Consider the following 20,265-nt stretch of genomic DNA (forward strand, 5'->3'; position numbering starts at 1 on the left):
AAACTCCCAATTTCATAAAGATTAAAAACTAAAAGTATTTTGCAAACAAAAATTCAAAACTGTTGGTACATTCTAACTTTGAAAACTTTAAATCAAATGATATCAACTTAATAGTAAATTTATTAAGGTATAAAGAAATGAATTAATGATTATGTGCATAAAAACTGAATATTTGACCAATCTAAGTCGATTTGAATCAAAATTGGTCTATTCATATCTAATTTATGCAAATATCTATACAAACTCCCAATTTCAACAAGATTAAAAACTAAGAGTATTTTGCAAACAAAAATTCAAAACTGTTGATACATTCTAATTTTGAAAATTGTAAATCAAATGATATCAACTTAATAGTAAATTTATTAAGGTTAAAGGAAATGAATTAATGATTGTGTGCATAAAAACTGAATATTGGACAAAACTAAGTCGATTTGAATCAAAATTGGTCTATTCATATCTAATTTATGCAAATATCTATATAAACTCCCAATTTCATCAAGATTAAAAACTAAGAGTATTTTGCCAACAAAAATTCAAAACTGTTGGTACATTATAATTTTGAAAATTTTAAATCAAATGATATCAACTTAATAGTAAATTTATTAAGGTATAAAGAAATGAATTAATGATTGTGCGCATAAAAACTGAATATTTGACCAAACTAAGTCGATTTGAATCAAAATTGGTCTATTCATATCTAATTTATGCAAATATCTATACAAACTCCCAATTTCATAAAGATTAAAAACTAAGAGTATTTTGCAAACAAAAATTCAAAACTGTTGGTACATTCTAACTTTGAAAATTGTAAATCATATGATATCAACTTAATAGTAAATTTATTAAGGTTAAAAGAATTAATTATTTTGTGAATAAAACTGAATATTGGACCAAACTAAGTCGATTTGAATCAAAATTGGTCTATTCATATCTAATTTATGCAATTATCTATACAAACTCCCAATTTCATAAAGATTAAAAACTAAGAGTATTTTGCAAGTGTGGAGTTCGCCCTAGCCTCCCTTTTCTCTCTGGCACAACCACCGAGATCTGCTCCCCCGGCGGCGTCGAGCCTGATCGGCGTCGCTGGGAAACGTTTGACAAAGAAAACCTCCTCCTTGGTGACCTCAGCTTCTCTCTCGAGAACTCCCTGTCCCAGGTTATTTCTCTACTCTTATTTTCAAAACCTGGAAGATAGTTTAGGTTGGATAAACTATAAGTCATCCCTGACCTGGAAAAGCCTTAGACTCGCTAGTTTTAATCCCTTAGCAAGCCCATATCGTGTACTGTCTTTGTATCCTGCTTGGTCAAGACGAGTCTCACTCGATAGCAGATCCCTAGATAGCTCGATTGTGTTTGTTTCCTCCTCGCGTCAAGGCCAATTAAAGAGCTTGTTTTGGAGTCTTGTAATGCTGCTCATTGATAATGTTTCTGAACTGCCAATCGGTTTACCCATATTGCTTGCTCTCCCTGATCCCCTAACACACATTTTACCAATAGCTCCACTGCGTCAGTGTCTACTTGTAACCAGGTCTAGTCTGAATCCCACTCTTCCCCTGTCTAGTCAATGGTTGGTTAGCTTAAGGATACCTCTAGTCCGAAGACTGCTAGTGAACCTTAACCATCAACTGCTGCTAGTTTGGCCCAAGAGTCTGTTAAGAAACCTGTTACTTGAATCGCTTAAGGATGAACCCCTAGAAGGAGATAGATTGCTGAAGATTGGCATTATGACACCACCTCTACGGAGGGGGGGGGTTACCTCTGCTTCATCAAACTCTCCCTTTTCCCTCGACTAACGATTATGAGATCCAATTGGTTTTGCATCAACTTCTTGAAGTCCCCTCAGCCAAGCCTGAAGAATAGCGACATTATGACTCCTGCTCATAGAGATAGTAGTTACCGCATCCTCCTCAAGCTTCCCTCACCTAAACGCAGAATCACATCCACCTTTGTGATGGTCGATTTGCAGAGCAACACCAACCCTGCTCCGTTCCTTGGCAAAACTCTCACGAGAGTCCTAGCTTTGGTTGATTCCTTGCCACTTAGTCTTTGTTTCAAGACAATGGCCACCCTCTCTTCCCTAGACCTGCTCTTGGAAGATGCATCTATATGCTTTGATCTCACAGGTTCGAGAATGCTGTCAAGCCTTTGGTCCATAGCTCTCAAACTCATAATATCTGTTGCCCCTATCTATCTTTACTGCTTTGATGTATTATTTTCTGGGAACTCCCCTTTGTTAACTCTTAAACTAGCATTTTCCCTTTGTATGTTATTTTAGAATGTACCAACAGTTTTGATAACATCTGTTTGTCCAAAAAAACAAAAAAAAAAGTATTTTGCAAACAAAAATTCAAAACTGTTGGTACATTCTAACTTTGAAAATTGTATATTAAATGATATCAACTTAATAGTAAATTTATTAAGGTTAAAGGAAATGAATTAATGATTGTGTGCATAAAAACTGAATATTATACCAAACTAAGTCGATTTGAATCAAAATTGGTCTATTCATATCTTTTTATGCAAATATCTATACAAACTCCCAATTTCATAAAGATTAAAAACTAAGAGTATTTTGCAAACAAAAATTCAAAACTGTTGGTACATTCTAACTTTGAAAACTTTAAATCAAATGATATCAACTTAATAGTAAATTTATTAAGGTATAAAGAAATGAATTAATGATTGTGTGCATAAAAACTGAATATTTTACCAAACTAAGTCGATTTGAATCAAAATTGGTCTATTCATATCTAATTTATGCAAATATCTATACAAACTCCCAATTTCGACAAGATTAAAAACTAAGAGTATTTTGCAAACAAAAATTCAAAACTGTTGATATATTCTAATTTTGAAAAATGTAAATCAAATGATATCAACTTAATAGTAAATTTATTAAGGTTAAAGGAAATGAATTAATGATTGTGTGCATAAAAACTGAATATTGGACAAAACTAAGTCGATTTGAATCGAAATTGGTCTATTCATATCTAATTTATGCAAATATCTATACAAACTCCCAATTTCATCTAGATTAAAAACTAAGAGTATTTTGCCAACAAAAATTCAAAACTGTACCTCTCGACAAAACCCTAGTTTCTCTCCCAAAACTTGAGTATCGCGGCGCCGCTATCTCCAATTTCCTCCGACGCCGGTGGGGTTCCTACTCGCCGGCGTCGGGGCACCTCGACCCCAGATCCCGTCTCTTGTTCCTTTGTTTCTGTAGTTCTCCTTGTAGTTCTTCTCTCCAATTCTTTTTTCCCCTTTTGAGTCTCCTTTTGCAATCTACTCAATCCCCTAATAATCACTCAAATCCAGGCAAAGGCTTACACAACAACATCTTCAGAAGGCGGAGGAGACTGTTAAACTCTCCTTGCTGCAACCACGACTCAGCCTCACTGCCGGCGGTAACCAAGTTCCTTTATCCTCTTATTTCTAGATCCGGAATGGCAATCACCTCTGTAGCACTATCTACCCCAATGTCACCCGAGCCTTGGCAGGGAGAGACGGAGACGACATATGGCGAAGAAATCTCCAGAGACATGATTTTTCTCCGTTACAGGACCACCGCCTTAATCACAAGTCAACCCATGAGCTTGGTAGATCTGTATCGGCTTTTACCGGAGACGAGGAAGCCTCTCCCACTCTCCTTGGTCAGTCGCTGCGCACATGAATGTATTCACTCATCCACAACATCTTTTTGGTGGATGAACTATGTCGACTTCTCAGCCTTACAAACGATCTTGCCCAACCTCCAAAAGCCCAGGTTCCCTATGTCTAACCTCCTGTTATACTTTCGACTGATCTTATTTTACTTGGCTATTCTCGGTGTCCGAAGACTGCATCAGAGAACCCATGTAGCTAGGTTGTCTTGGTTGTACAAAGGTTATGTTGGAACCATGGTTATTGCTCCACTTGTGTTTTTATTGATTGGATCTCAGACCTACCAAGGTGTCTTTCAACCCCAGAAACCTCTCCCGGTTCTGAAGCTCAGGTCTGTTATTCTCTTGTCAGTGTTTTGCCAACTACAAACCTTGTGTGGAATTCTTGATCACCATTATCATGGCAGAGAGGATCCACCGGTTTTGTCTTGGCTTCCCACTTATCCTCTGCACCTGTTCTTAGCTTCTTCGGTGAATGTCTCTAAACCCAATACCCTGCAACCATCCTCTTGTCCGAAGCTCAGGTCTATGTATTACTCGTCAGTGTCTCACCTTTTACTAACCTTGTGTGGTATTCTTGATCACCATTTCCATGGCAGAGAGGGACCACCTGGTATGGTATGGCTTTGCACTTATTCTTGTCGAATCCTGATGCTAGCTGCAGTTCAAACCACCATCAGCTTATCAACCATCACCCGGGCCCTTAGCCCCCGAATCATTGCCACTATTTCGACCCTGATATTGTTCCTCACCCCGGTGAGTTCCTTGGCTCTGTTTCTCCTTCAAACGGCACAGTGTCTTTTGACCGTGACCTACCTGTCATCTCTCGATTTCATCGATGATGTCCAATCTTGCAACCATGATCCCACATGTCTCCAACTGCTTAATTGCATTTGTTTCATAGTTCTCATGGACCTTTGCCTGATGTTCTATATTTCTTTAGTTATGTTTATGACTTTGGGGAAAGTCTATGCTTGTAATGTCTTAAACTTGGGGATTCTTTATCCCTCTCCTTGTAATGGCTCTATTTGATTGAATGGAATCATTTGTTTGTTCAAAAAAAAAAAAATTCAAAACTGTTGGTACATTATAATTTTGAAAATTTTAAATCAAATGATATCAACTTAATAGTAAATTTATTAAGGTATAAAGAAATGAATTAATGATTGTGTACATAAAAACTGAATATTTGACCAAACTAAGCCGATTTGAATCAAAATTGGTCTATTCATATCTAATTTATGCAAATATCTATACAAACTCCCAATTTCATAAAGATTAAAAACTAAGAGTATTTTGCAAACAAAAAATCAAAACTGTTGGTACATTCTAACTTTGAAAATTGTAAATCAAATGATATCAACTTAATAGCAAAATTATTAAGGAAATGAATTAATGATTGTGTGAATAAAACTGAATATTGGACCAAACTAAGTCGATTTGAATCAAAATTGGTCTATTCATATCAAATTTATGCAAATATCTATACAAACTCCCAATTTCATAAAGATTAAAAACTAAGAGTATTTTGCAAACAAAAATTCAAAACTGTTGGTACATTCTAACTTTGAAAATTTTAAATCAAATGATATCAACTTAATAGTAAATTTATTAAGGTATAAAGAAATGAATTAATAATTGTGTGCATAAACACTGAATATTTGACCAAACTAAGTCGATTTGAATCAAAATTGGTCTATTCATATCTAATTTATGCAAATATCTATACAAACTCCCAATTTCATCAAGATTAAAAACTAAGAGTATTTTGCAAACAAAAATTCAAAACTGTTGGTACATTCTAACTTTGAAAATTGTAAATCAGATGATATCAACTTAATAGTAAATTTATTAAGGTTAAAAGAAATGAATTAATGATTGCGTGCATAAAAACTGAATATTAGACCAAACTAAGTCGATTTGAATCAAAATTGGTCTATTCATATCTAATTTATGCATATATCTATACAAACTCCCAGTTTCATCAAGATTAAAAACTTAGAGTATTTTGCAAACAAAAATTCAAAACTGTTGGTACATTCTAACTTTGAAAATTGTAAATCAAATGATATCAACTTTATAGTAAATTTATTAAGGTTAAAAGAAATGGATTAATGATTGCGTGCATAAATCTGAATATTGGACCAAACTAAGTCGATTTGAATCAAAATTGGTCTATTCATATAATTTATTCAAATATCTATACAAACTCCCAATTTCAACAAGATTAAAAACTAAGAGTATTTTGCAAAAAAAAAAATTCAAATATGTTGGTACATTCTAACTTTGAAAATTTTAAATCAAGTGATATCAACTTAATAGTAAATTTATTAAAGTTAAAGAAAATGAATTAATAATTGTGTGCATAAAAACTGAATATTGGACCAAACTAAGTCGATTTGAATCAAAATTGGTTTATTCATATCTAATTTATGCAAATATCTATACAAACTCCCAAGTTCATCAAGATTAAAAACTAAGAGTATTTTGCAAACAAAATTTCAAAACTGTTGGTACATTCTAACTTTTAAAATTTTAAATCAAATGATATCATCTTAATAGTAAATTTATTAAGGTATAAAGAAATGAATTAATAATTGTGTGAATAAAAACTGAATGTTTGACCAAACTAAGTCGATTTGAATTAAAATTGGTCTATTCATATCTAATTTATGCAAATATCTATGCAAACTCCCAATTTCATCAAGATTAAAAACTAAGAGTATTTTGCAAACAAAAATTCAAAACTGTTGGTACATTCTAACTTTGAAAATTTTAAATCAAATGACATCAACTTAATAGTAAATTTATTAAGGTTAATGGAAATGAATTAATGATTGTGTGCATAAAAACTAAATATTTGACCAAACTAAGTCGATTTGAATCAAAATTGGTCTATTCATATCTAATTTATGCAAATATCTATACAAATCCTAATTTCATCAAGATTTGAAACTAAGAGTATTTTGCAAACAAAAAATCAAAATTGTTGGTACATTCTAACTTTGAAAATTGTAAATCAAATGATATCAACTTAATAGTAAATTTATTAAGGTATAAGGAAATGAATGAATGATTGTGTGAATAAAAACTGAATATTGGACCAAACTAAGTTGATTTAAATCAAAATTGAACTATTCATATCTAATTTATGCAAATATCTATACAAAATCCCAATTTCATCAAGATTATAAACTTAGAGTATTTTGCAAACAAAAATTCAAAATTGTTGGTACATTCTAACTTTGAAAATTTTAAATCAAATGATATCAACTTAATAGTAAATTTATTAAGGTTAAAGGGAATGAATTAATGATTGTGTGCATAAAACCTGAATATTGGACCAAACTAAGTCGATTTGAATCAAAATTGGTCTATTCATATATAATTTATGCAAATATCTATACAAACTCCCAATTTCATCAAGATTAAAAACTAATAGCATTTTGCAAACAAAAAATTAAACTATTGGTACATTCTAACTTTGAAAATTTTAAATCAAATGATATCAACTTAATAGTAAATTTATTAAGGTTAAAGGAAATGAATTAATGAAAGTCAAAATCGTAAAAATAACATACTTTCTCTCTGTTCGCCCTAAAACTTTCTCTCCCAAGCCCGAATATCGAGGAGCCACTACAACCAAATCTCTCCGACGCCGGTGGAGCCTCTGCTCGCCGGCGTCGGGATACACCGACCTTAGCCTTCGTTTTCTGCTTCCTCTGCTCTCTTAGTTTCTTTTTTCTTTCTCTTTTCCCCTTTTTCCCCCTTTTCGTTCCCGTTTTGCAAACTACAAAGACCCTTCCCTTTCAACCAGTCTCAGGCACAGGCTTGCAAAAAACTGAATTCAACTCCGATTCAGCCTCACTGCCGACGGAAATCAAGTCCCCTTGTCTCTTTAGCTATCGATCCGGAATGATTACCGCTTCTGCATATCTCTTTTCCCCAACGTCACCCGAGCTTTGGCAGGCGGAGACGGAGACGACGGTGGGTGAAAAAACCTCCAACGAAGTGATTTTTCTCCGCTGCTGGACTACCGTCTTGAAAACAGACCATCCCCTGCGCGTGGCAGCTCTGTATTTGCTTTCACCGGAGACGAAGTCTATCTCAACCTCCCGGGCTAGCCGCTGTGCATTTCAATTCTCAAATCTGAACTCCAGATCTGATATCGGCATGTTAGCTGTACATGAGGACTCGCCCAAATTACAAAAGCCCAGGTTCTCTCTCTTTAACCCTTTATCATTCCTTCGACTTTATCTAGATTATTTGGTCATCCTCGGTGTTCGAAGACTGCATCAGAGAAACCACTTAGCTAGGTTGTCACGGATGTATATAGGGTGTGGTAGAACTATGGTTATTTCTCAGGATGTGTCATTGTCTACTGGTTCCCGAAACTGGAGTTATCAAACTGCTCTCAACCCTCAACAATCACCCTCCCTTATGAAACTCAGGTCTGCTGCTCCCTGGTCCGTGTATTGCCGATCACACTCTTTGTGTGGAATTCTTGATCACCATCTCTATGGCAGAGAGGATCCACCTAGAGTGTCACGGTATCACACTTGCTCTTCGCACCTGTTAGTAACTCCATTTGTACGCTCTACTGCCCATAAAACCTCACAACCAACCTCTCGCCCGAAGCTCAGGTCTGATTTTCATTGTTTAGTATCTCACCGACTTCATACGCTGTGTGGAATTCTTGATCACCATCTCCATGGCAGAGAGGATCCACCTACTATGATACGGTCTTACACCTGCTGCTCGCGAAACCTGGTTTTAGTCCCATTGGTGAACCTTTATGTTCAGAAACCCTTGAAGTCTCATGGCATCTCAGTTCTGCTCGCAAACTACCGAGGGTGTGATTATGGTCTAAGAGTTTTCTACACCAACAATCACCACTCGCCATCTCCAGTCACATACTTCAAGTACCAATGCCTCGAGCAAACCGATACCAATACCTCCGCCACCATACGGGCCTTTGGTCCCGAAACTCTGACCATGGTTTTGACTTGGTTATTGTTACTCACTCCGGCGAGCTCCTTGGCTCTGCTGCTCATATCAACGGCACAATGTCTTTTGACAGTGACCTACTTGTCATCTCTCGAGTCTATCGAAGATGTCCACTCTTGCAACCTTGATTCCGCTTGTTTCCATTTGCTCTATAGCACTTATTTCATAGCTATCTTGGACCCTTGCTTGATGTACTTTTTACCTTTATTTCAGGCTTATGGCTTTGGGGAAAGCCTTGGCTTGCTACCTCTTAAACTTTGGGATATTCCATCCTTATCTTTGTAATGTTTCTGTTTGATTAATAGAAGCACTTGTTTGATCAAAAAAAAAAAAAAAAAAAAAAGGAAATGAATTAATGATTGTGTGCATAAAAACTGAATATTTGACCAAACTAAATCAATTTGAATCAATATTGGTCTATTAATATATAATTTATGCAAATATCTATACAAACTCGTAATTTCATCAAGATTAAAAACTAAGAGTATTTTGTAAACAAAAATTCATAACTGCTGGTACATTCTAACTTTGAAAATTTTAAATCAAATGATATCAACGTAATAGTAAATTTTTTATGGTTAAAGGAAATGAATTAATGATTGTGTGCATAAAAATTGAATATTGCACCAAACTAATTTAATTTGAATCAAAATTGGTCTAAGTTCAGTTATATTATCAAAGGACATGAAATTAAACACGTCCCTTGATCACTGTCCTGGCATGTTTTGTAATTTGTATATATATATATTCACGTAAATTGGTATTAAAAATATTATTTTTATTGATGCATTGATGAATTTTGTTACAATTATTTTTTCTTTGTTAGACCTATCAGACTTGCGTTGCAAATTTGTTGTATATACATTTTAATTGATGAATAAATTATAGATGCGTATATCTTGTATTAATACATTTTAATAAGATATGTTTCATTATAAGCCTGACCAATGGTTTTTTTTTTCCTACAAAACGTAAGTATATTGTTTATGTTTTATACAAGCAACACTTGTACCTAGAAATAGTCTAAATGTTCTCCCAATTATAATATATCTCAATGATACTACTAAACAAAGCCAATCAGACATGTAATTAATTAAGCGATCAAATGAGTTTTTTTTGTATGTAGTATCAAATCTGATCTTGTTTGGATATGGAAATTTCAAATAGAAAATATATGTGTTGTCGGCGGTTAAGACTGATAAAAAATGGCTCTGTTATGCTTAAATTATAAAATATAATTCAGCAAATCAAAGATTAAAAAAAAGTGCTCAGATATGAACAAGAAAATTGTTCAATTTGACCATGTTCCACTTCTACTTCACATATTAACTCTTATTGCATTCTCGTCTTTTTTTTTTGGTCAAACACTTCACTTTCATTAAGATAAAAAGAGTTTCAACCTCTAACAAGAGAGGAAATACATCCAAAACAAAAGAAATAAAGGCAACAAAAGCCAAAGAAAACCATCAAAAGATGGCTAAGCAAAGGATAGATAAGATACAAATCATAGGAAGAGAACATAAGAGACCAACAAACAAGTACAATCTCAGCAGTTTCTTGATAGATCGCATCCATAATAACCATCAGTCGGGAGGAAGAACCTTGCAATACCGACAAGTCTTGATCATCCAAACCCCTCCAAACAAGAGGGAATTTTGGGAAAGGAAACTTCAAAGACACAAACGTTAAACAGTCAACAAATGCTGAACGAGAACAGTCTTGAACAACAATCCCCGCTTCTACTTCAAGCAGAACAGTTAACACAATGCTCCCTGTAACACTACCACTAAACACAAGTGAAGTATATGGAAGGAATAAAGGCTCCATAAAGGAGAGATGAGAGCTACAAAAGCCTCGATGAACCAGGTGAACTGGTCGGTTGTATAGATTCAAAGAACTTTGTCCAAGCTGCCACAAGACAAGTTTTAACAAAGCCAAATCGAGATAGGATCCGCATACTGCGGTAAATGATCGCATCAAAGCAATAAGGTTAATGCAAGAGAGCATTAAAGTAGACACAACAGTATCTAAGTCCATAACTTCATCCAAATACCACAAAAACAGAGCCGCAAACTCAACCAACATCCATGACCTTCCCGACTTAGAAGAAGGTTTAGAGGGCGAGTAAGAGCATACCTGAGGGAACATCTGGTGAAGTAAGGTGAGGGCATCAGTCGGCGACGGAAAGCCCGGTGTGGAGGAGAGAGGGACGATGAACAAGTCACACGCTCTGAAGGAGGAGAGATTCAGCGGCTGGACAAGAGATTCACCAAAGGAGAAGCAGATCTGAGGGTCCGGTGGATCCGGTGGTTCCGGTGGAGTTGGCGGAGAAAGAGGCTCCGGCGGTGGTGCACGAGGGGGCCTCAAGCGGAGGAAATCGACCGAAGATATCGGTAAGCAGCGAGAGTGGCTCGAAATCGACAGAATCAAGGAAGAAGTTATCTCGTCGTGTGAAGAATCTCGCCGGAAAACAGTTACGTCACCAGATAAGAGAACCACCCGAGAGATCTCACCTTAGCAAAGCGAAACAGATCAGAAAAGGAGATTGCCGGAGAAACGTCGCTGGTGGAAGAAGCTCATCTTGTGGAAGTAGCGGCTCCTTGGTTTTCGTGCCTGAGAGAAAAACTCTAGGGCGAACTTTTTTGCATTAATATTGTGAGCTAATTGCATTCTCGTATAAGATAGTATAATAGATTTTATATAATTTAATAACTAAAATTTTGAATTCTTTCCAGGATCTGATTAAATTGAAGTAGTATTATTTTTTTATTTGCATTAAAATCAATATTTTCTTTACAGCTAATTTTATAAAAAAATTCAGAATTGCTGTGCTATAAAAATAAAAAATAAAGACTCGGAAAAAAAAGACAATGATTCTGTCGCCATCTTGAACAATACAAACCTAACGGCACGTTTGTAGCCGGTGGGAAAATACAATATACTCCAGTTGTTTATCTATTTTATTATGCCTCTCCAATCACTCATTATTATATGCTATCTCCGCCTCTTTCTTCTATCCTCTTTGTATTTTTTTGGCCTTGTTGATTTTTATTTTTATTAAAATTGATGTATTTCCAGCTCAATGAACAAAAACGTTGAAAACGAAATTTACATAAATTAAAATAATAACTTTCTTCTATCCTCTTTGTATTTTTTTGGCCTTATTGATGATTAGTATATTTTTCTTCTACAGATTGGTTAATCAAACAACTTTTGTGGATTTGTCAACAGATTTGTTCATCAACTTGCCTCTTCTTCTCGTCTTCTTTTTTGGATTTAAACCCTAAAAATCACAATAAATTCAAGACTTTTTTAATTTTCTCGAATAATTCGTTTTTTTGGTCAATTTAGTTAAGTGTAAAAACGCGTAGTTATTGAGTTGGTGATGTGAACGTTTCTCTCTTCTGTTCACGGATCTTTTGAGAAACATCTCTCTCACTTTTTTATTTCTCCAGCTCATAATCTTCTCCGAAATAGACTCTGTTTCCTTTCTCCATTATTACAGATTCACTTATTTTCTTGGTGATTTCTCTGTTCTTTCTTTTGGCTATGATAAACCTAAAGCCTTTCTTAGGGCTAAAGTTAGGTTTTTTAATAATATTTGTTCTCTGTTCTTCACACATCTCCTCTGCTTCTACTGATACTTTCTTCATCAACTGTGGATCTCCGACGAATGTAACAACAGTCAACAACCGAACCTTTGTATCCGACAACAGTCTTGGTCAGGTAATCTTTGATTCTAGTCGAGGAACTTCTGTAGTCGGAACCACCGATTCGAATTCAAGGGATGAATCAACGACGACTCTGTTTCAGACTGCGAGAGTATTCTCCGATGATGAATCATCGAGTTACAGGTTCCCGATCGAACAACACGGTTGGTTCTTGATTCGTCTTTACTTCTTACCCTTTGTCTCCTCTTCTCAAGATCTAACCACAGCTAGATTCTCTGTTTCGTCTCAAAACTTCACTCTGATCAGAGATTACAAACCCTCGACGACGACTTCTCTTGTTAAAGAATACAGTTTAAACATCTCTTCAGATCATCTTGTCATTGAGTTTCGTCCTCAAACAGGTTCTGTAGCTTTCATCAATGCTTTAGAAGTTTTCAGACTTCCAGAGATTTTGCTTCCTGAAGAAGCAAGACTTATAGGTTCACAGAGCAAAAAGAATCTCAAGCTCGGGAGTCATGCGATGGAGACTGTTTCACGTGTAAACATGGGGAATCTGACTGTGACTCGTGATCAAGATAAGCTTTGGAGACTATGGGATTCGGATTCTGCGTATAAAGCTCACTACGGTACGCCTGTGATGAACCTGAAAGCAGTTAACTTCAGTGCTGGTGGGATAACAGATGACATTGCACCAGTTTACGTCTATGGAACCGCTACGAGGTTGAACTCTGATCTCGATCCGAATACTAACGCCAATCTTACTTGGACGTTCAACATCGAGCCTGGTTTCGATTACTTTGTCAGGTTTCACTTTTGTAACATTATAGTGGATCCTTTTGGATTCGAGCGTCAGATACGTTTTGACATTTTTGTGAATTCAGACAAAGCTGGATCTGTTGATATGACAGAGGTTGCAAATGGCACTTTTGGAGCTCCTTATTTCGTTGATGCGGTGATGCGTAAAGCTAGAAGTCGAGAAGGAGTCATGAATCTATCTATTGGTGGAGTTATGGATGTTTCTTTGTACCCTGTTTCTTTTATTAACGGATTTGAGATTATGAAGCTAAGCAATGATAAGCGGAGTCTTGATGCTTTTGATGCTGTTTCTCCTGATGGCTCTTCACGTAACAAGAGTTCGAATCCGAGTATGGCACTGATAGCTGGATTAGCTGCAGCTCTCTGTGTTGCTTTATTGTTTGGTGTGGTTATATCTTGGTGGTGCATCAGGAGAAGAAGAAGAAGGAATAGAGAAATGCAGACTGTTCATTCTAGAGGAGATGAGCAGGTTAAGAAGAATGAAACAGGTGAGAGCTTGATCTTTTCGAGTTCAAAGATCGGTTATAGATACCCTTTGGCTCTAATCAAGGAAGCAACTGATGATTTCAATGAAAGCTTAGTGGTTGGGGTAGGTGGGTTTGGTAAAGTTTACAAAGGAGTCTTGAAGGACAAGACTGAGATAGCTGTGAAACGTGGAGCTCCTCAGTCTAGACAAGGTTTAGCTGAATTTAAGACAGAAGTTGAAATGCTTACTCAGTTCAGACATAGACATTTGGTTTCTTTAATCGGGTATTGCGATGAGAACAGTGAAATGATCATTGTCTATGAGTATATGGAGAAGGGAACGCTTAAAGATCATCTGTATGACTCAAATGATAACCCTAGATTGAGTTGGAGACAGAGGCTTGAGATATGTGTTGGTGCAGCTAGAGGACTTCATTATCTCCATACAGGTTCCACAAGAGCAATCATACACCGTGATGTGAAATCAGCTAATATTCTCTTGGATGAGAATTTCATGGCCAAAGTTGCGGATTTTGGATTGTCTAAGACAGGTCCTGATCTTGATCATCAGACATATGTGAGTACCGCGGTCAAAGGAAGCTTTGGTTATCTAGATCCAGAGTACTTAACCAGACAACAATTGACTGAGAAATCTGATGTTTACTCTTTTGGTGTGGTGATGCTTGAAGTACTATGCGGGAGACCAGTCATTGATCCATCACTTCCAAGAGAGAAAGTGAACTTGATAGAGTGGGCGATGAAGTTGGTGAAGAAAGGGAAAGTGGAAGAGATCATAGACCCTTTCCTTGATGGGAAAGTGAAGCTTGAAGAGGTGAAAAAGTACTGTGATTTAACAGAGAAGTGTTTGGCACAAAACGGGATTGAGAGGCCAACAATGGGAGATTTGTTGTGGAACCTAGAGTTCATGCTTCAGGTCCAAGCAAAAGATGAGAAAGCGGCAATGGTGGTGGATGATAAGCCAGAGGCGAGTGTTGTGGGCTCAACTGTGCAGTTCAGTGTAAATGGAGTGGGAGATATTGCAGGGATCTCAATGAGCAAAGTCTTTGCGCAAATGGTTAGAGAAGAAACACGATAAAAGATTTGATTAAAAGAAGAGTATCTTCATCATTATAGTGTTATTTGTACAGAAGGGAGAAGGAGAGAACACACAATAGACAATACTGTTTTATACATTGTAGAAAATTTCAAGTGTTGTTGTTTTTTCTAATCGAGATATATTGAGCATCTTTGTTATACTTTCTATAATTTAAAATTCGCTATAAGAACAAAAAATAAGATCAGTTTAAAAAAATTCTAATTATAAAGAGAACTGAGTTGCAAGAACTTACGTTCTATTTTTAACCAAGTAATCTCCTTACTTTAGCCTTTGGACTGTGGAACTCACGAAATTGGTACCAATGTGTGTCCCTTGCCCCTACATTGAATTTGAACTAACCTTGGAACATAGCTGCTCTAATAAAAGGCTTGCATTGAAATGCACCGCCATTGATATATATCCATAGTCATGATCCTCTCCAAAAATGTATATATAATACTTTGTTCCAACTGTCTTCTCTTTGTCGATGAAGAAACTTACATCACACGTAAACATATGGTTCATTCGTTCACATGTAACATGGTTTTTTGGTTGAATAAATTTTACATTTATTTTGAAAAAGAAAAAGAAAAACTAACGGTTCAAATAAGAAGGTTGAAAGATTTATCACATGTCCTCAAGAGTGTAGGATTTGCAAAGATCGATGTCGATCGCTACTCCTGGTCGTATCTCGCTGAGGATTGGCGGAACGATGAGATAAAGGAACTTGAATTCTGAAATGTTTGAGAAGAAGTGTTTTGATGCTGATGGTAACATCGGAGATAGCGGAACAATTATGTTGTCCTCACTACTGAATCGGGAAGCTGGTGGTTTAATTAGTGCTTTTTATTTTCTTTAATTGAATTTTAAATTTGTTTCACTACGAACGCCATTTATACATGATGATGCATACGAGTATGTGCCCGATTCTTATATATACATGTATACTAGCTAGGTTTGTATACTTGCATTGTGGGCAGCCCGAAATCATAGTTTTAAAAAAACAATTTTATGATTGGTGTTATTAAAAAAAAAAAAATCTGATAAAATAACTTATTATAAAAGTATAGTGTATATATTTGTAAAATAAGATTGTGAATTATAAATTTATAATCATATTAAAATCATAAATTAAATTTTGATTTAGAAGAATCGAAAAAAAAAAATCCAAAATACCAAAAGTTCCATATATACTACAATCTATAAAGCAGAAAAAAAATATTATAAATGCATGCACTTATTAATGTTAAAAGAAAAAAAAAATTTTTTTTAAAAGTATCATAATAAATAGGTATATCAATAATGAACGATACGATGCAATATAGTAGCTGCAACAGTGATTGTAATCAATATATTTGGGATCCACCATTCGATATGCCTAAACCGTTTGGAAATCCGTGATTCCTGCACCTGTTTTCGGTACAGATACGTCCTGATTTCTGGAGCAGAAGCGGGACGTTGGAGTGGGAGCAAATTTTCAACGAAAGGAGATATAACACAAATGTTTGTAGAGATGTGAAACCCTGTCTTTGGATAGTATTTAATCAACTGTTTTCTATCTTCATGGAGGAAAAGATTCCCTCCCTTAGAAACAGCCATAGGCATGAACCACATATGCGTGTAATTCCAGGGATTTCGGTAGAGTGAGGCACGATAAAAGTAAAAGGAGTAAGTGATGATCCATGTTTCTTCTTGTGTATCCATGCACCATATCTCTATCATGCGTTGAGGACTGAATATGGATAAGACTAGACGGTCTTCAAGGTTTGCTAGCCTCTCTGTTTGCATCACTGTTTGACGTAATAAAGGCGGTGTTGGGACATCACAGAACTCTTGTGTGTGAAGATCCAAAGCTAGAATCCGATACTTGTGATAAGCAGCTTCACATAACCAGTAGATGGAGCCATTCACACACGCTGAGTTCGATGTCTCTCCCACATGGTGAGGAGGCGGCCTCGGCAGTTTCCGCCATTCCCCAATGTTTAAATCAAGAATCTCACCGTAGTGGTTTGGCTCAAAGAACATCCTCACTACTTTATAGCTTCCGTTAACTTTGTCTCTACCGAATCCCATCCTCCAGTGTCCAGGGAATATATCACTGTTATCATAATAGTTTTTTTTTTTTTTTTTGATAAAGAAATTATCATAATAGTTATCTGCAGAGGTTTACAATATTTCAAACCCATCAATGAATATATATTTATCAAAAAAAGTTCTGTATGGATTTATTCTTGTTATCAACATAGATGCTTACCATTCATAAATAGGTTATTATAGCGTTGGGTTTTTACGGGATCAGGGCCGGAAGGGAATCTGATGAATTCTCCGGTGGAAGGGTTGAAAACGTTGATCCAACCTGGTTCAGGGATGCAAACAAGACCGTCACATGCCAACGAAGGTCGTGTGGCGACATGGCAGTGTAAATATACCAACTCGACCCCTTCTTCGTCCCCTAGCATTGTAAACGTACAGTGGTTTACGGCCGCCGCCAGTATTTGCGGCTTCTTTTGAACTTTATTCATAAACGTAGGCCTGCTCTCCGCGAAACTCCTCGACTCCAGTATTGATCTCCATTGCTTCGATACAGTTTTGAATTTAAGTATGGATTTGAAGGGCAGCCGAACAAGGATTTCTTCCACTAGATCGGGAACTAGGTCGATCATTGGTTTTTTTGTGTGTGTGCACACTTCTTCTACCCTAATCTCTCACCTTTTCTTCTTTCTTGGTCGATCGTATATAGGAGTTTACATTACTATTATACGTTAATTGTTAATTATCCTTTTTAAAAATAATCAGGAAAAGGCAGAAATCAATATTGTGTAATGTGGATAGGGGTGTGGGTGTCAATCGGGCTGGTCCGGTCTGAAACCCGTAAAGTCCGCATATATCTGAGTATTTCTGAGCCTATGTTTTAAAGCCTGGCCGGGCCCTGACAGGGTTACAGTATTTTTCGGGTTTTTCCGAGCTTATCTTACGGATCAAATTTTTAAAAGTTTATAACATATCTTAAAAATCAATGTTTAAAGGTGCAATATAAAACAAATCAATCAAAATTTAAATAACTCATCTATATTCACTAAAACCAATTTAATCTAAAATAAAAAAAATATTTAACTAAAAACTTTTTCATACTTTAACAATAAAAAATTATATAAAATATCACAGATAAATATTTTAAAAGTATTAATAAGATTATTATGTAAATATGAGAACTAAGATTAGAGTTTTAAACTTCCTAAAAAAAAGAGTTTTAAACTTATTTACGATAAATCATTAATCAAATAGTGCAATCAAACAAAAATGTTAGCAAAATAATATAATTATATTTATTTAAGGATTTTTTGGGTCAGCCCGACCCCAATCAATTAAGCCCTAAAAACTCTATAAGAATTGTAAGAATTGTTGCTGCAAAGGCTCGAACACCCGATCTCAGCAACATTAGTATTCACCTTTACCACTGCACTAAGGAGACACAACAAATGAGGGCCGAAAATTTACATATTATTATCGGCCCGCAAACACATACTTCATCATGCTGTGCTTAGGGCCGGCTCTACACACAATACTGTTTTATACATTGTAGAAAATTTGAAGTGTTGTGATATATTGAGCATCTTTGTTATACTTTCTATAATTTAAAATTCACTATAATACTGTATTATACATTCTAGAAAATTTGAAGTGTTGTGATATATTGAGCATCTTTGTTATACTTTCTATAATTTAAAATTCACTATAAGAACAAAAAAATAAGATCAATTTAATTCACTAATTATAAACAGAACTGAGATGCAAGAAATTACGTTCTATTTTGTTTAACAAAGTAATATACTTACTATATTTGCTTTGGACTGTGGACCTGACGAAATTTGGTACCAATTTGTGTCCATTGCCCCTGGATTGAATTTGAACTAACCTTGGAACATAGCTGCTCGAATAAAAGGCTTGCATTCAAATGCACCTACTTTGAGATATCCGTAGTCATGATCCTCTCCAAAAATGTGTATATATATATAATCCTTTATTCCAATAGACGGCGAATTTCTTCTCTTTGTGGATGAAGAAACTTACATCACACGTAAACGTATGGTTCATTCGTTCACATGTAATATGGTTTTTTGGTAATAAATTTAACATTCATTAAAAAAAAAAAAAACTTACGGTTCAAATCCACTACCAAGAACAAGAACTTTAGTCTACGACAAGACCAAGTTTCTTTGGCTCTGGACTGTAAACTTAACCAAATTATAGCTAAGCAAGGTAGTTCTTCTAATTCTACCGCCTTGCCACAGATTACGAATTATTACTATTAACTTATTATTTTCGTTTGATAATATTTGCCCTTTTTGATGCTTTAGCTTGGATTATTTTCGTTTGTTTATTGTTGTTAGAGAAAGGAATTTAAATACCTTTTCTAATTAAGTTTGGACGTTGCTTATACATAATTGAATCTCAAATCACGAGACTATTCGAACCGCTTATGGCATTGCTGTTTTGTTGTTGTAAATATCAAATCATGGCATTGCTGTAGCATTATTTTGTAAGACACCACACTGTTTTGTTTCTATTGACCTATTCGATCGGGCTTATTTGCTAGGTTATTTTAGGGCTATATACACGAAGAGGGTCTCAAGTTCGCTGCAGAGAAGTAAATCTCAACTTTACGTCGTAATGAATCATCTAATCATATTTTCTTGCACCCCGTGCCCCCCTCTCATGCACATACGTTTTTTTGTATTTGTTTTGGTTGTGTTTCTTAGGATGCCAAACATAGAGAAACTTGCTTTACCAATCTGGTGCTATCAAACCAACGAGTCATTGCGATTTGCGTTCTGTCAATGGAGGAATCTTAATACACTGATCATCGCTCATGAACAATCTTTCACCGGGGAATTCAACTTTGAAGCTGTGGGAAAGAGCTGTCGTAACCTAACCAACTTAAAATATTTGGGTCGTTAATTTGGAAGAATACAAGGCTAGTCATATCCCGCAATACCTCCAGAGCCTCAAGAGGTTTAGTTTGCGATGCTTTTTGGTTAGTATGCCAGCAGTTTACTGGCTAATCATCGGCCTTCCAAACCTCATGATTCTTAATGTTTCACATTGCAAATCAGACCAGTATTTTATTCCTATCACGACATCTACATACAATTTTGTAATAGCCATCTTAGATTTATCACATCGCTCATGAACACTCTTTCACCGGGGAATTCGACTTAATACACTGATCATCGCTCATGAACACTCTTTCATCGGGAAGCTGGTGGTTTAATTAGTGCTTTTTATTTTCTTTAATTGAATCTTAAATTTGTTTCTCTACGAACGCCATTTATACATGATGATGCATACGAGTATGTGTCCGATTCTTATATACATGTATACTAGCTAGGTTTGTATACTTGCATTGTGGGCAGCCCGAAATCATATTTCTGATTGGTGTTATTAAAAAAAAAAACAAAAAAAATTGATATATTGTATTAATAAAATAAATTATTATAAAAGTGTAGTGTATATATTTGTAAAATAAGATTGTGCATTATAATCT

General features: G+C 35.5%; 1 protein-coding gene and 1 pseudogene across 1 annotated transcript; one reads left to right on the forward strand and one right to left on the reverse strand.

Annotated features, from left to right (window-relative positions):
- Positions 1-11,825: 11,825 nt before the first annotated feature.
- LOC104785507 (putative receptor-like protein kinase At2g39360) lies at positions 11,826-14,871 on the forward strand. The gene has a single exon (XM_010510726.3). It carries the CDS (start codon positions 12,222-12,224, stop codon positions 14,718-14,720), a length of 2,499 nt encoding a protein of 832 aa, XP_010509028.2. The 5' UTR covers positions 11,826-12,221; the 3' UTR covers positions 14,721-14,871.
- A 1,145-nt stretch (positions 14,872-16,016) lies between these two features.
- Positions 16,017-17,383, reverse strand: LOC104788893 (F-box/LRR-repeat protein At2g43260 pseudogene; annotated as a pseudogene).
- Positions 17,384-20,265: the final 2,882 nt, after the last annotated feature.

Source organism: Camelina sativa, chromosome 5 (assembly GCF_030686135.1).
Source record: "Camelina sativa cultivar CO46 ecotype springtype chromosome 5, ASM3068613v1".
Lineage (NCBI taxonomy): Eukaryota > Viridiplantae > Streptophyta > Magnoliopsida > Brassicales > Brassicaceae > Camelina > Camelina sativa.